This window comes from Chiloscyllium plagiosum, chromosome 4, assembly GCF_004010195.1.
Source record: "Chiloscyllium plagiosum isolate BGI_BamShark_2017 chromosome 4, ASM401019v2, whole genome shotgun sequence".
NCBI lineage: Eukaryota > Metazoa > Chordata > Chondrichthyes > Orectolobiformes > Hemiscylliidae > Chiloscyllium > Chiloscyllium plagiosum.
Window position 1 is genome coordinate 110,687,208 of NC_057713.1, and position 13,671 is coordinate 110,700,878.

The window sequence follows — 13,671 nt, forward strand, 5'->3', positions numbered from 1 at the left end:
GGGGGAGGGGATGAAGGTGATAGGTCAAGGAGGAGAGGGTGGAGTGGATAGGTGGAAAAGGAGATAGGCAGGTAGGACAAGACCGGACAAGTCATGGGGACAGTGCTGAGCTGCAAGTTTAGAACTAGGGTGAGGTGGGGGAAGGGGAAATGAGGAAACTGTTGAAGTCCACATTGATTGGGCGTGGACCTGACCAGGTAGTCACGGAGGGAACGAATTTGCGGAAGGCGGAAAGGGGTGGGGAGCCAGCACTGTCCCCATGACTTGTCCGGTCTTGTCCTACCTGCCTATCTCCTTTTCCACCTATCCACTCCACCCTCTCCTCCTTGACCTATCACCTTCATCCCCTCCCCCACTCACCCATTGTACTCTATGCTACTTTCTCCCCACTCCCACCCTCCTCTAGCTTATCTCTCCACGGTCCAGGCTCTCTGCCTTTATTCCTGATGAAGGGCTTTTGCCCGAAACGTCGATTTCGAAGCCCCTTGGATGCTGCCTGAACTGCTGTGCTCTTCCAGCACCACTAATCCAGAATCTGTTTTCCAGCATCTGCAGTCATTGTTTTTGCCTCGTATATTCTTACACTGGCATTGTAGGGACAAAATGATGGAAAATGAATATATATCATGGATTTACAATGTATTGGCATTCTGTCAGAATGTCCATTATCCCAAAGCAAGCAGAAATCTTTACTTTATAGGGTCAGCAGTAACTGATAAAGAGACAGGCTTTTGAGTCTCTTAAGGAATCAAAGCATATTGGGAATGGGCAGGAAGATGAAATTGAAATTCAAGATCAGGCATGATCATATTAAATAGGAGAGCATGTTCAGCACACCACACTGTTTCTTCCTGCTCCCAAGTCTTGCATTCTTGTATGTAACCACGATTATTTTCTGTTTTTCAATTCCCAGGTACTTCAAAAGCTTGGTAAAGCAGATGAAACGAGAGATGAACAATTTGAAGGATTTGTGCAAAATTTCAAAAAGCAGGAGGTAAGCAACAATGGATTCGGTACTCATGCAGGACACTCTTAAATCCACAGGACTCCCTCGAGTGTATTTGAACCAATTAATTACATTTGAGGGTAGTATCTTTTGGTTTGTTTTATCCTTCTGTCTGATGCTGGCAGGATCGCTGTTTGTTGCACATCTTGAACTGAGTATCCTATCTGGCCGGTACAGAGGGCAGTTAGCATCAGCCATATTTTGTGAGTCTGGAGTCACAGACCTGCTAAAGACAGATTTCCTTCCATAAAGGGCTTTCTCCAATTAATTGTTTTGGTAATAGATTGCACCTTTCGCTTTCTGTAGCCAATCTACAACTTGATGATATTATGATCCCTATTCCTTACATGTTGGCTATGGTGCATTTGTCATAACATTTCCCTAAATCTAATGGGGCCTCCTGTCTCAAAGCATTGGATAATCACCAATCAATAAGTTTTTCCTGAACACTCTGAAGAAATCTTTGCCCCTCTGAGCCTTTTACTTTATTATTATTCACTTCTTTCACTACACTGTAATCCTTACACCTCTCTTTAGTTTCCCCAAACAAGAGCTTCTTTAGATCTTTTTCCAATACTTGATATTCCAGGATGCATCCAGTAGTGCAATGGTATCTCAATTGTTTCTTAACTCAAACTAACGAGATTCTGTCCTTGACCCTTTCACACACCGTCTCTCTCCTTAATCAATGTTGGCAATCCTCCTTCTTTTATTTGTTTGCTATCTTTGCTGAACACCTCATAACAGAAAACATTTAGACACCAGTCCTGCCCTTTTCAGGTTTGCATTAGCACCATAACATCATATTCCTGTACAGCTTACTGCATTTTCTCTTAGTTTGACCCCACATAATGCCTCAATGTTTCTTATGGTGTTTTCAAGTCTGTCCCAGTACTGTGTGCACCTTGTCCCTCCTTGCTAAAGCTACAGCGTGATTCTCATCCCCCCTCAAATCAGTTTAAATTTTCACCAAAAACATTTATAACTGCCCAGCCTATTGTTCTCTGTATCTACATATGAAGATACCAGGTGAAGAAATGAAAATTCTTTGAATTCTTCCGTACTAAGTGATGCTGGCCTCATATTTATGTTCCGGAAGCTAATATAACATCGCAGTGTGATAATCACAGATCATCAGCTATCACACTATACACTGATGTGTCACACAATCTTTGGTTGTTCAGCCTGCCCTCTCAGAATGTTCTCCAGCTGTTCATTTACATTCTGGACCCTAGCAGCAGGGAGGCAACCTACCATCCTGAAACTACAGCTGCAGCTGCACAAACAGCCTAACCCTAACCCTATCTATTCCCCTCAGTATAGAATCCCCCATCGATATTGTTATCCCAGTCTTTCTTCTATGCCCACTACCTCCCTAATTGCATAGCTGGGCCATCCTTGAATGATGAAATTTTTATGGTGCAAAAGGAGGCTATTCAGCCCATCCTATTCTGTGCTGGCTTTCCAAATTGTGACTTAGTGGCATTCTCCTGCCTTTTAACTATATCCTGCATATTGTTTCTATTCAGATAATCATTAAATGCCTGAATTGAGCTGTCTCCATCACACATCCAGACAGCAGATTGCAGAGCCTAACTGTTTACTGTGAGGGAAAGCTTTTACCTCACATTGCATTTGCTTTATAAAAAAATACTTTAAGTCTGTGCCTCCTCATTCTGGATCCTTTTATGACTTGGTAATAATTTTTCCCTATTTATTCTTTCCACATGCCTCATAATTTTGAACATTCCCGTCAAACCTCATCGTAGCCTTGTTCTCAATAAGAAAATCTGTCCCAACTTTTCCAAACGATTGTCATCAGTGAAGTTTCTCATCTCTGGGACTATTCTCATAAACCTGTTCTGCACACTCTCCACTCCATTCACATCTTTCTGGAAGTGTGCTGCTCAGTATTATATATAGTACTTCAGCTCAGATCCAACCAGTGTCCTATATAAACTCAGTATAACTTCCTTGCTTTTACACTCTAAGCCCTTATTAATAAATCCTGGGTTATATTTGTTTCATTTACTGATGTTCATCTGTTCTGTCATCTTTAATGTCTTATGCACATTTACACTCAAATCTGTCTGCGCCTGCTCACTCTTTAGATTAATACCTTGTGTTTTATTTTGTCTGTCTGTATTCCTTCTATTAAAATGTATCACCCCTCACTTCACCACAATGAAAGCAATAATAAACAAAAGTAAAGCCCATGTTATCAGAGGTAATGTATTGACATGGATAGAGGACTGGTTGGCAGACAGGAAGCAGAGAGTTGGAATAAACAGGTCCTTTCCAGAGTGGCAGGCAGTGCCCAGTGGGGTACTGCAGGGTTCAGTGCTGGGACTCCAGCTGTTCGCAATATACATTATTGATGTGGATGAAGGAATTAAATGCAATATCTTCAAATTTGCAGACAACACAAAGCTGGGTGGCAGTGTGTACTGTGAGGAGCATGGTAAGAGGCTGCAGGGTGACTTGGACAGACTGGCTGAGTGGGCAAATACTTGGCAAATACAGTTTGATTTGGATAAATGTGAGGTTATCTACTTTGGTCGCAAAAGCAGGAAGGCAGATTATTGTCTGAATGGTGGTAGTTTAAGAAAGGGTGAGGTACACCGAGACTTGAATTTTGGCATGTGGGTACAGCAGGCAGAGAAGAAAGCTAATGGCATGCTGACCTTCATAGAGAAAGGATTTGAGTATTGGAGTAAGGATGTCTTGCTGCAGTAATACAGGGCCTTGGTGAGGCCACACCTTGAGTATTATGTGCAGTTTTAGTCTCCTAGTCAAAGGAAGGACATTACTGCTATTGACGGAATTCAGCGAAGGTTCACCAGACTGATTCCCGGGATGGCTGGGCTGACATAGGAGGAAAGACGGGATCTACTGGGCTTGTATTCCATGGAATTTAGAAGAATGGGGGTGGGGGGTTGCATGTGGGATCTCCTAGAACATGTAAAATCCTGTTGGGACTGGACAAGTCAGAAGTGGAAAGAATGTTCTTGATGTTGGGGGAGTGCAGGAGGGACCAGGCTTATGAATAAGTGGTAAGCCATGCAGGACCGAGAAGAGGAAGAATTTCTTCACTCAGGACGCTGTTGGGGCCAGTTCATTAGGATATAATCAAGAGGGAGCTGAACATGGCCCTTGCAGCTAATGAGTATGGAGAGAAAGTGGGAAGGGGATACTGAGATTGCATGATCAGCCATGATCATGCTGAATGGTGGTGCAGACTTGAAGGGCCGAATGGCCTATTCCTGCTGTCTATGTTTCTATGAAATTCATCTGCCATCTATCGTTTCACTCCACCAACTTATCAACGTCTTTTTGAAGTTCTACACATCACGGTCCCCACTCCATTATTATACACTCACTTCCACTAGCACTCTGTGCACCTGTGCTCCCTCCCCATGCAGTAACAAACCTTGTTTACTTATGCAGAGTCCTTACATCTCACACTCAAATTACAGTCTAATTCAGCTTCCTCTTACAATAATTAACACGTACTCAAACAGCAACTATCAGCTGATTGACAATTAACTGTCACTGACAATCTATAACTAGACAGTTTAACAAGCTTGCAGTTTCTTTTTAAAGCGAAATAAAATTGTTAAACTAAATTTCAGCAAGAACTCCAAAAATTTCCACTTACACCAAATTCCCAACTTCAGTAATCTGTGATCAACGCCTTCAGTGCTTCACTCCTGCCCCATTTGTGTGGCACAAATATTACTTGGCAATTTAGAAGCTGGATCCTGATTACTGACCTGATCTTATTGCATGTGTAGAAGGACTGTTCATTTTTTTGTAGAATTGTGAATAGAACTGAATACTGCAATGATCGGCAAATAGTTGATGTGATAATGCAAAGTGATTGAAAGTGACTGAGGATGTCTGGACTTAGGATAATGACTTGAGGAGCTCCTGTTGGCATGTCTCCAGACTGTGAAGAACCTTCACTTTGATCCCATTAATTTCAATTTTCCTATAGCTTCTAGATTCTTGGGAAGGTGAGGACCTAACTGTATCATTGCTGGGCTATCAATCCAGAAACTCAGCTCATGCTTTAGGGACCCACGTTTGAATCCTGCCTTAGCAGATGGTGGAATTTGAATTCAATAATATATATCTGGAATTAAGAATATACTGATGATAATGAAAACATTGTCATTGGAAACTCCCATCTGGCTCACTAATGGGAAGGAAATCTGCCATCCTTACCTGGTCTGGCCTACATGTGACTCAATCACCTACAGTAATGTGATTGATTCTCAACTAGGTAAAAACAATGACTGCAGATGCTGGAAACCAGATTTTGGATTAGTGGTGCTGGAAGAGCACAGCAGTTCAGGCAGCATCCGAGGAGTGATTCTCAACTGCTGTCTGAAATGGCCGAACAGCCTGAAATGGAGCGGCACGGTGGCTCAGTAGTTAGCACTGCTGCCTCACAGTGCCAGGGACCCGGGTTCAATTCCTGCCTCTGACAACTGCCTGCGTGGAGTTTGCACATTCTCCCCGTGTCTGCGTGGGTTTCTTCCAGGTGCTCCGGTTTCCTCCCACAGTCCAAAGAAGTGCAGGTTAGGTGAATTGGCCATGCTAAATTGCCTGTAGTGTTAGGTGTATTAGTCAGGGGTAAATATAGAATAATGGGCCTGGGTGGGTTACTCTTCAGCAGGTCAGTGTGGACTGGTTGGGCCGAAGGGCCTATTTCCACACTGTAGGGAATCTAATCTACAAACCTTCTCAGTTGTATCGATCGCCACAAAATCTCAACAAAGACATGAAACTGATGGAGCACCTAACATTGACCAAGGCACCAGAAAAGACAACAGCAAAAATAGCCCTGTTGACCTTGCGAAATCCTCCTTTCTAACATCTGGGCGGTTGGTGCTAAAATTAGGGGAGGTGTTTCACAGACTAATCAAGCAATAGACTGACATAGTCATACTCTCAGAGTCCTACTTTAAAGATAATGTCCCACACACTCAGGATATATCCTATCCCATTCGCAGGACAGATCCAACAGAGTTGGCAGCACAGTAGTTGGGGAGTAGTTGCCCTGAGAATCCTCCACATTGATTCCATGCCCCATGAAATCTCATGGCCTCAGGCTAAATACAGGAAAGGAAATCTCCTGCTGATTATCAAGTGCCATCCTCCATCAACTATAATTGTCAGGATTGGATTTGTCCCGCTTATTGTGGATAGGACAAACATTGGGCAGTTTTCCACAGTGTTGGGTTATCAGTCATTCCTAGGCACAGGGCTTCAGTATTACAGCCAGGATGTAGTCATTATTCATAGGCTTTACTGTTTCAAGTGGGTTTCTTGATGCCTTTTAAAGTGAATCATTTTGACTGAAAGTTGGAGATGATAGAAGTTATGCCTGAAAATAATTGCAACTAATTCAGCTATCTTGACTTTTGCAATAATGTGACATTGAAACATTGGATTCTTAAGGGGCTTGATAGGATAAATGCTGAGAGGAGGTTTCCCCTCATGGGAGAATCCAAGATCAGAGGGCAAAGTCTCAGAACAATGGAGCAGCAACTTACATTTGAGATAAGGAGGCATTTCTTCTCTCAGAGGGTTGTGAGTCTTTGGAGCGTTGCCAAAGCAAGCTATGGGAGCAGTGTCCTTGGGCATATTTAAGGCTGATATACGTGGATTCTTGATCAGTCGGGGAAATCAAGGATTATGGTGAAAGGGCAAGAAAGTGTATTTTAGGAATAAAGACAGATATTGCTGGAAGAGCTCAGCAGGTCTGGCAGCATCCCTTGTGAGGAATCAGGGTTAACATTTCAGGTTGAGTGACCCTTCCTCAGAATTGTGATTTCTGTCCACAGATGCTGCCAGATCTGCTGAGCAATTTCTGTTTTTGTTTCTGATTTAGTTCATTCAGTTCTTATTTTGCATTTGAGGATTGTCAGATCAGCCATGACCCTATTGAATGTTGGAGCAGGCTTGAAGGGCTGAACAGCCTACTCCTGTTGCTGTTTCTTATAGATTCACCATTGTTGATGATGGGGACAGTGGTGAAGTCTCATTTTCCAGTTAGTTGATTAATTGTCCAGCACAATTCCTGACTAGATAGGTCCAGGATTTGGTTATGAGATTGCCTAGCTCTGTCTACAGTACGTGACTTCTGCTGTTTAGCAGGTATGTACTCCTGGATTGCAATTTGATCAAGTTGGCCCCTTAAATACACATATGACTGGGTCAGCTGCAATCATTCTCTCTGTTACGGACGGAAATTGGGTCTTTCTCATTAATGCCTGTAATCAGTTGTGTTTGGCTGGAAGGATTATGTGTTTCATTACCCTCAGATTGATTGTCCCAATTAATTAATTCCAGCAACAAGATTTTTAGTGCATTAAAAGAAACAGAAGTTATTTATTACCACACATTAAAAAGCAATATCTCAAATACTTGTTTTACATGAAGTAAATCACTTACAAAAATTAGGTATAGATAAAGGTAAAATAACATAATGACAATCTATCATTTTATACATTGTCTTTCATGACAGGTCTACAGTTCAATTGATGAGATGATAAACTGGAAAGGGTGCAGAAAAGATTTATTGGGCAACCTGGGCTGGAAGGTTTGAGTTATAAGGAGAGGTTGGACAGGCTGGGACTATTTTCCCTGGCATGTAGGAGACTGAAGGGTGACCTTATAGAGATCTATAAAATCATGAGAGGATAAGATAGATATCTAATAGCTTCTCCCCATATAGGGGAGTCTAAAACAGGATGTCATAGTTTTAAGGTAGTGGGGAAAGATACAAAAATGTCCAGAAGGGCAATTTTTTCACACAGAGGGTAGTGAGTGTCTGGAATGGGCTGCCAGAGGTAGTGGTGGAGGTGAGAATAATTTTGTCATTTAAGAAACATTTGGACAGGTACATGGATGGGAAGAGCATGGAGGGATATGGACCAAATGCAGGCAAATGGGACTAGTTTAATTGTAAAAACTAGATGGCGTAGACATGTTGAATTGAAGGGCCTATTTCCATGCTGCAAACCTGTCTGACTCTATGATACTTTAATTGAAGTTCTTGTAAAGCTGCAGATTCTTATTAAGCTGCAAGCCTTCTTGTAGTCAATTTCCAAGAGTTTGTTTCTCAGGTGAAATCAAAATTGGAACAGGTTGGAAAGATTCAAGGTCTGGTTGTTTATTACCTTTAGATACTTGCAGCTTGTTATAATTTCAAAGTCGTTTAGATTTGTAGATTTCACACCTTGAAAGTTTGAGACTGTCAGTGTCTTTACAGTTAGAAGATCCACTCAATTGCTATTATATTTTGAATTAGTTTCATGCTAAACCATTGAATCAACAAAAGAATAGCTTTAAATTCAGAATATATTGGGAATATAGAACACTTCTATTGCATGTATAAGTGCAGACTTCAGAATCTTACCATTGAGTGGCGATTACCTTATTTCCATGTATTTGCATCTTATCAAAATTCTAATCCACCTCATTTATATGGCATTTCTAATTCTTCTCTCTTCCACTGGGAAACTACTCAGCAGAAATTCCCACTGTGTAATTCAGAGCAGGTACCTGGTGCTGCAGCTCACTGAAGTCTTGTCCTGTCTGTGATGCAATTGTCTTCAGAACAGCAAATCTGAATGCTCCATGGTCACCATCCTTCTTGAGCCTTCATTCATGCAGCATCAGCAAACCACCAGCCTCATCACATCATACTGGCTACTCTCGGACAAGAATTCGGTGAGCTGCAGCCACAAGATACCTGCTCTGAATGACCCATCGGGAATTTGGCCTGTGTAGTTTCCCAGTGGAGGAGAAGGGAATAAGAAGTGGCCTATAAATGAGGTGGATTGGGATTTTAATATGATGCAAACGTACCTCACGTAGAAATTTCCTTTAAAGCTCAAGGACAGCTATGACTTGCATATTCAACCAGGTTTTTTTGTGCACAGGGACACACATGCACCGACACAGGGGGCTTTCTGCTCACGTGGACACTTGCATCTTATGATTCTTAGCTTGCTTAATAGCACTCGCTCACTTTGGTGCTTAGTTGAAAGCTGCCAGACTTTTAATACTTCAACAGAACAGGAAGTGCGGAAATACTGACCAGGTTTGGCAGCGTCTGTGGAGAGAAAAACAAAATTAATACTTCGAGTCCAGTGACCTTTCATCAGACCTGCCAGATTTCTACAGCTCTTACAGTTTTTGTATCAGATCTCCTGCATCACAGATCTTTGTTTTGTCTTTATACTTGACATTGTTTTCTTAATGCACACTTACTGCTTTCAGCACTGACTTCCAGGCTGTCAGTTTGTGTGTGGTTTGTAAGTCCAGACATACAGCAATGTGATTGACTCTCTGAAATGGCCGAGCATTGAAATGTTTAAAGGCAGGGATGAGCAACAAATGCCAGCATTCCCAATGACACATGAAAGGCTAGAGACAGAAAAGGTTGTTCTTGCCTGAACAAGATTAGCTTGCTATCTCCAGATTGTTTGGCTGAGATATTTGTAAATGTTTCAGTAACATCAGGCAAAGTCAGTCACCTAGCTCCTCCTGTCTCGTGTTATGTGGGCTTGGGGTCATCATCAACATCAGCAGGAACATTCAAGGCTAAGGAGACACGTCTGTCAATCTGGCCCATGATCGTAGATAGTCCTGAACCAACTGCTGGTCCGAAACACTGAGAACTTCTCTCTTAATTACACCCTGTAGGAAATCTTCAATATTAACAAAGGGAGCTGTTCGCAATATTAATGGAAACTGATTAATCCTTTTTTTTGTGAAAAGGACAACAAGAAGGGCATGCTCATTTATACCATAGATGTCAGAATTGGATGAGGAAATGTTGCTCAACTCAGAAAGACATGAAAGGTTGGACTCAGAATGAAAATGAATGAGTACCTGCTCCAACATAGATTAATAGCCCCACTGTAACTAGATGGCCCTTTATAGCAACAGTGTGCTTGGAGTTTCAGACTCTGCAGGTAGGCCATTACAACCATCTGCTCATTATGTAGAGAGAGGTTTATTCTTCCTGGATTGACTATAGCAATGAGGTGACCAGAGAGTTGCCCTTCAATATGATTGGAGTACTTTGATGATATTTGTTTATCTGACTGTATCTTGATTGGTCATGTGCTCATTAATCAATTATCTGCTTCTTGTTTTAAATTAAAAGCAGTGTAGACAAATTCAGTGAAAACTCTTTGACATTGGAGCAGTTTGATGGGGCTCTTGGGAATGACTGACAGCGCATTCTCAAATCCTCTTTCAGTGAGGATACTTGCTGCAAGATAAATGCCTTTGTTCCATACATAACCAACCAGGGTGTGGTGCCAAAAATAACATGGAGCACCTGATCATCCTTTAAAAAGCCTTGTCTGCTGGGAGTGTACATTGGAAGATTGAGCACATGCAGCATGAGATTATTGCAAACATTAGTGCAAAATGTTGCATTGAAAGTGTAATGTCCAGGTGAACCCAAATTAACAGTGACTGCACATTGGGAGTGAGAAATTGGAAAGTTTGACACTTTTCTATACACCATGATCGCTTCTTGTTCTCCCAGGTAGAGACTAGTGCCATTCTCAATGCTGAGTTTAGTGGGTACTTGGCACTTATTTGGGTAGAGCGGTCACCATCCCACAGCCAAACCAATTAATGCTCTGGCAGAAAAGCCCACAGATGGCCACTTCTTGTCCTACCAATTTGCTCTAAGTGCACACAATTAATGTCCACTTAAGGACCTTGTTCTGTCTGTATTAAAATGCTAGGAGGTGGCGACTTCACAAACTAGAGAGCGCAACAAGATAATTCCAGCCTGCTTCATTGTAAGCTCCTCTCAGGCGACGCTCATTCAGTGTGGCTAAAACCCGGAATCAGGAAGTGGGGAGCTCAATAAGGTCCACATCCTTTCATTTCCACCCACCACCCCATGATGTCATTCACTTGATTCCTCATCCCACCATCATTCATCTGTATCTAGGTTGAGTATTTAAATAATTTCACAATTTAATTTCGCAAATGTAATCTGCTCTTCAACAGCATTTACTTTTAATCTAAACATTTGTAACTCCCACAATATGAGTTACAACCCTTGCTGAAAATGGGATCTGTTTGAAGTCACTACTGATCTGTCTTCAGGCTTCCCTCAAATGTTGAACCACATCCTGCTCCCTTTTCTCTTCCAGTGAAAATGGGGTGGAACTTCTTAAAATGGTTCCATTCTGGAATGTCTGCGGAGTCTTATGACTTCCAAAAAGTCCTGGTCTTGATGTTTGACCAGGCTGGAGCAGAAGTTGAGTTGGGTAGGAATGAAGTGCAAGAACAAAAGGGGGTGAAGACTTCACTTCAACAACATGGACAATAACTGAACTACACTGGGACAGCTGGATCTATATGAATGGTTCAGAAATGTATTCATTTTAAGTGTCTAATTAAAAACCATGTTGAATAGCATGAACCTTTTTAGGTTGCAGTGTTTGTCTGAGAGCTTCTTTGCATTTTAACTTAAGTTTAGAACTTCCAATATTTTGTATGAGATTGTGTCTGAAACAAATTTCTGGAACTGTAATTTAATTAATGTCTCAGGAGATAAGTTATTATGTGTTCATTTTGCAAAAGATCACTAGTTGATAACTTTTCAAGGCTCGAGGCTATGAGGCAACCAATAAATTTGGTTAATTATTCAGTCACATTTTGCTTCAAGAATGAACTGTGCATGTTATCATAATACATTGACATGCTTTCCAAGTCTTATTCAATAGCTGGAGATATTTTTATTCTTTTTTTTCAGGCAGAAGGCAGTAGATTACAGAGGGAACTACGGGGCTATCTCACTGCAGTGAAAGGTTGTAATACAATTTTGAAATCTCTTTTAAGATTTGTGTGATGGACATGAAATTTGACACGTAATTATTCAGCCAATCCTAACGTTTCAAAGCTGCTAAAACCTTCACAATTCTATTGAGCCCATCATTTTACTGTTTTATCAGGCTCCTGCAATCTCAGTGGGAAGTTTGACTAGCTGAATGATGGTTTGGAGAATCAATACCACCACAGTATAACTTTGCATGATACCACCTTGTTTGGCTCCCTGTGGGGTTGCTTATAAAGTCTGCAGGTCTCACTGTCTATTCTTCACATTAAGTGTGCAAAAAGAATGGAGGCTACAATAGGGTGTCAAAACTTGTTAAATTCATCTTTTGATTTCCAGGGTTTGGGAAGAAAATGAATTTGCGTAATATTTTGGAAGAACTTAAGTTGCTGTTGCCGTTGCCGTTGCCAGGGAATCAAATCCGACTTAGATTCCCTACAGTGTGGAAACAGGCCCTTCAGTCCAAACCACCCTCTGAAGAGTAACCCACCCAGACCCATTTTCTGCCTGACTAATGCACCTAACACTATGGGCAATTTAGCATGGTCAATTCACCTAACCTGCACCTCTTTGGATTGTGGGAGGAATCCAGAGCACCGGGAGAGAATGTGCAAACTCCACGCAGACAGTCGCCTGAGGCTGGAATTGAACCTGGGTCCCTGGTGCTATGAGGCAGCAATGCTAACCATTGTGCCACCGTGCCGTGATACATTTTCTTCTGTGCCATCTTTTAAATAACCCAGCCCCACCATTCCACTGTGGTTAAAAGAAATTCCGCATGTTCATTATCCTCTGAGAGAAGAAGTTCCTCCTCATCTCTGTCTTAAATGGGTGATCCCCTTACTCAGAGATTGCATCATTTGATCCTAGACTGTCCCACCAAGGGAAGAAAGCTCTTGAAAAATCATGTCTGAGCACTTAAGCTCCCCCTCATTCTTCTAAACACCAGTGAATTCAGGCCCAATCTACTCAACCTGTCCACATTACAAAATCCCTTCATGCCGAGGATCAGCCGAGTGAACCTTCTCAGGATTTCCTCCAATACCAGTATACCTTTCCTTAGAGAGGGAGAATCAAGATTATTCACAGTATTCTGGATGTGGCCTATCCAATGCTTTGTAAAATTTTTTAATGAGACTTCCTTATTTTTAGATATCATGCCCTAATACCTGCTAAACTTAAATTCTTGATTGTTGGAATTTATGCATAAGGACTGCCAAATCCATTTATTCTGCAGTCTTTCGACATTTAGATCATATTCAGCTCCACTATTTGGCGTGCCAAAGTAGATAACTCATATTGTCCTACCTTATATTCCATATGCCTAGTTACTTCCTCATTTATTTCACCTATCTTCCTTTCCAGACTCTTTGTGTCAACCTCAGAACTTGCCTTCCCAATAATTTATCATCTGCAAACTTGGCAATAACATGTTCACTTCTCTCATCCAAGCCAATATATCACATGAACATTTGTATGAATAACTGTAGCTATTTCTTTTAATATCTTAGGATACAACCCATCAGGTGCAGAGAGCTTGTTGTCCTTTAGCCCTATTACGTTCTCTAGTACTTTTTTCTCCAATGATAGTTATTATACTTTCCTCCACTCTCTTTTTGCCCCTTGATCCCCACAAGGCATCAATGTGGACTTCAACAGTTTCCTCATTTCCCCTTCCCCCACCTCACCCTAGTTCCAAACTTCCAGCTCAGCACCATCCCCATGACTTGTCCTACCTGCCTATCTTCTTTTCCACCTATCCACTCCACCCTCCTCCCTG

General features: G+C 41.7%; 1 protein-coding gene across 8 annotated transcripts in view; it reads left to right on the forward strand.

Annotated features, from left to right (window-relative positions):
• Window positions 1–13,671, forward strand: part of amph (amphiphysin) — a 223,667-nt gene that overhangs the window by 85,457 nt on the left and 124,539 nt on the right. For all 8 annotated transcript variants that reach the window (XM_043688941.1, XM_043688942.1, XM_043688936.1 and 5 more), the window contains exons 2-3: window positions 914–994; window positions 11,811–11,865. In XM_043688941.1, the coding sequence (XP_043544876.1) occupies window positions 914–994; window positions 11,811–11,865 (136 nt within the window). The remainder of the gene's footprint in view (window positions 1–913; window positions 995–11,810; window positions 11,866–13,671) is intronic.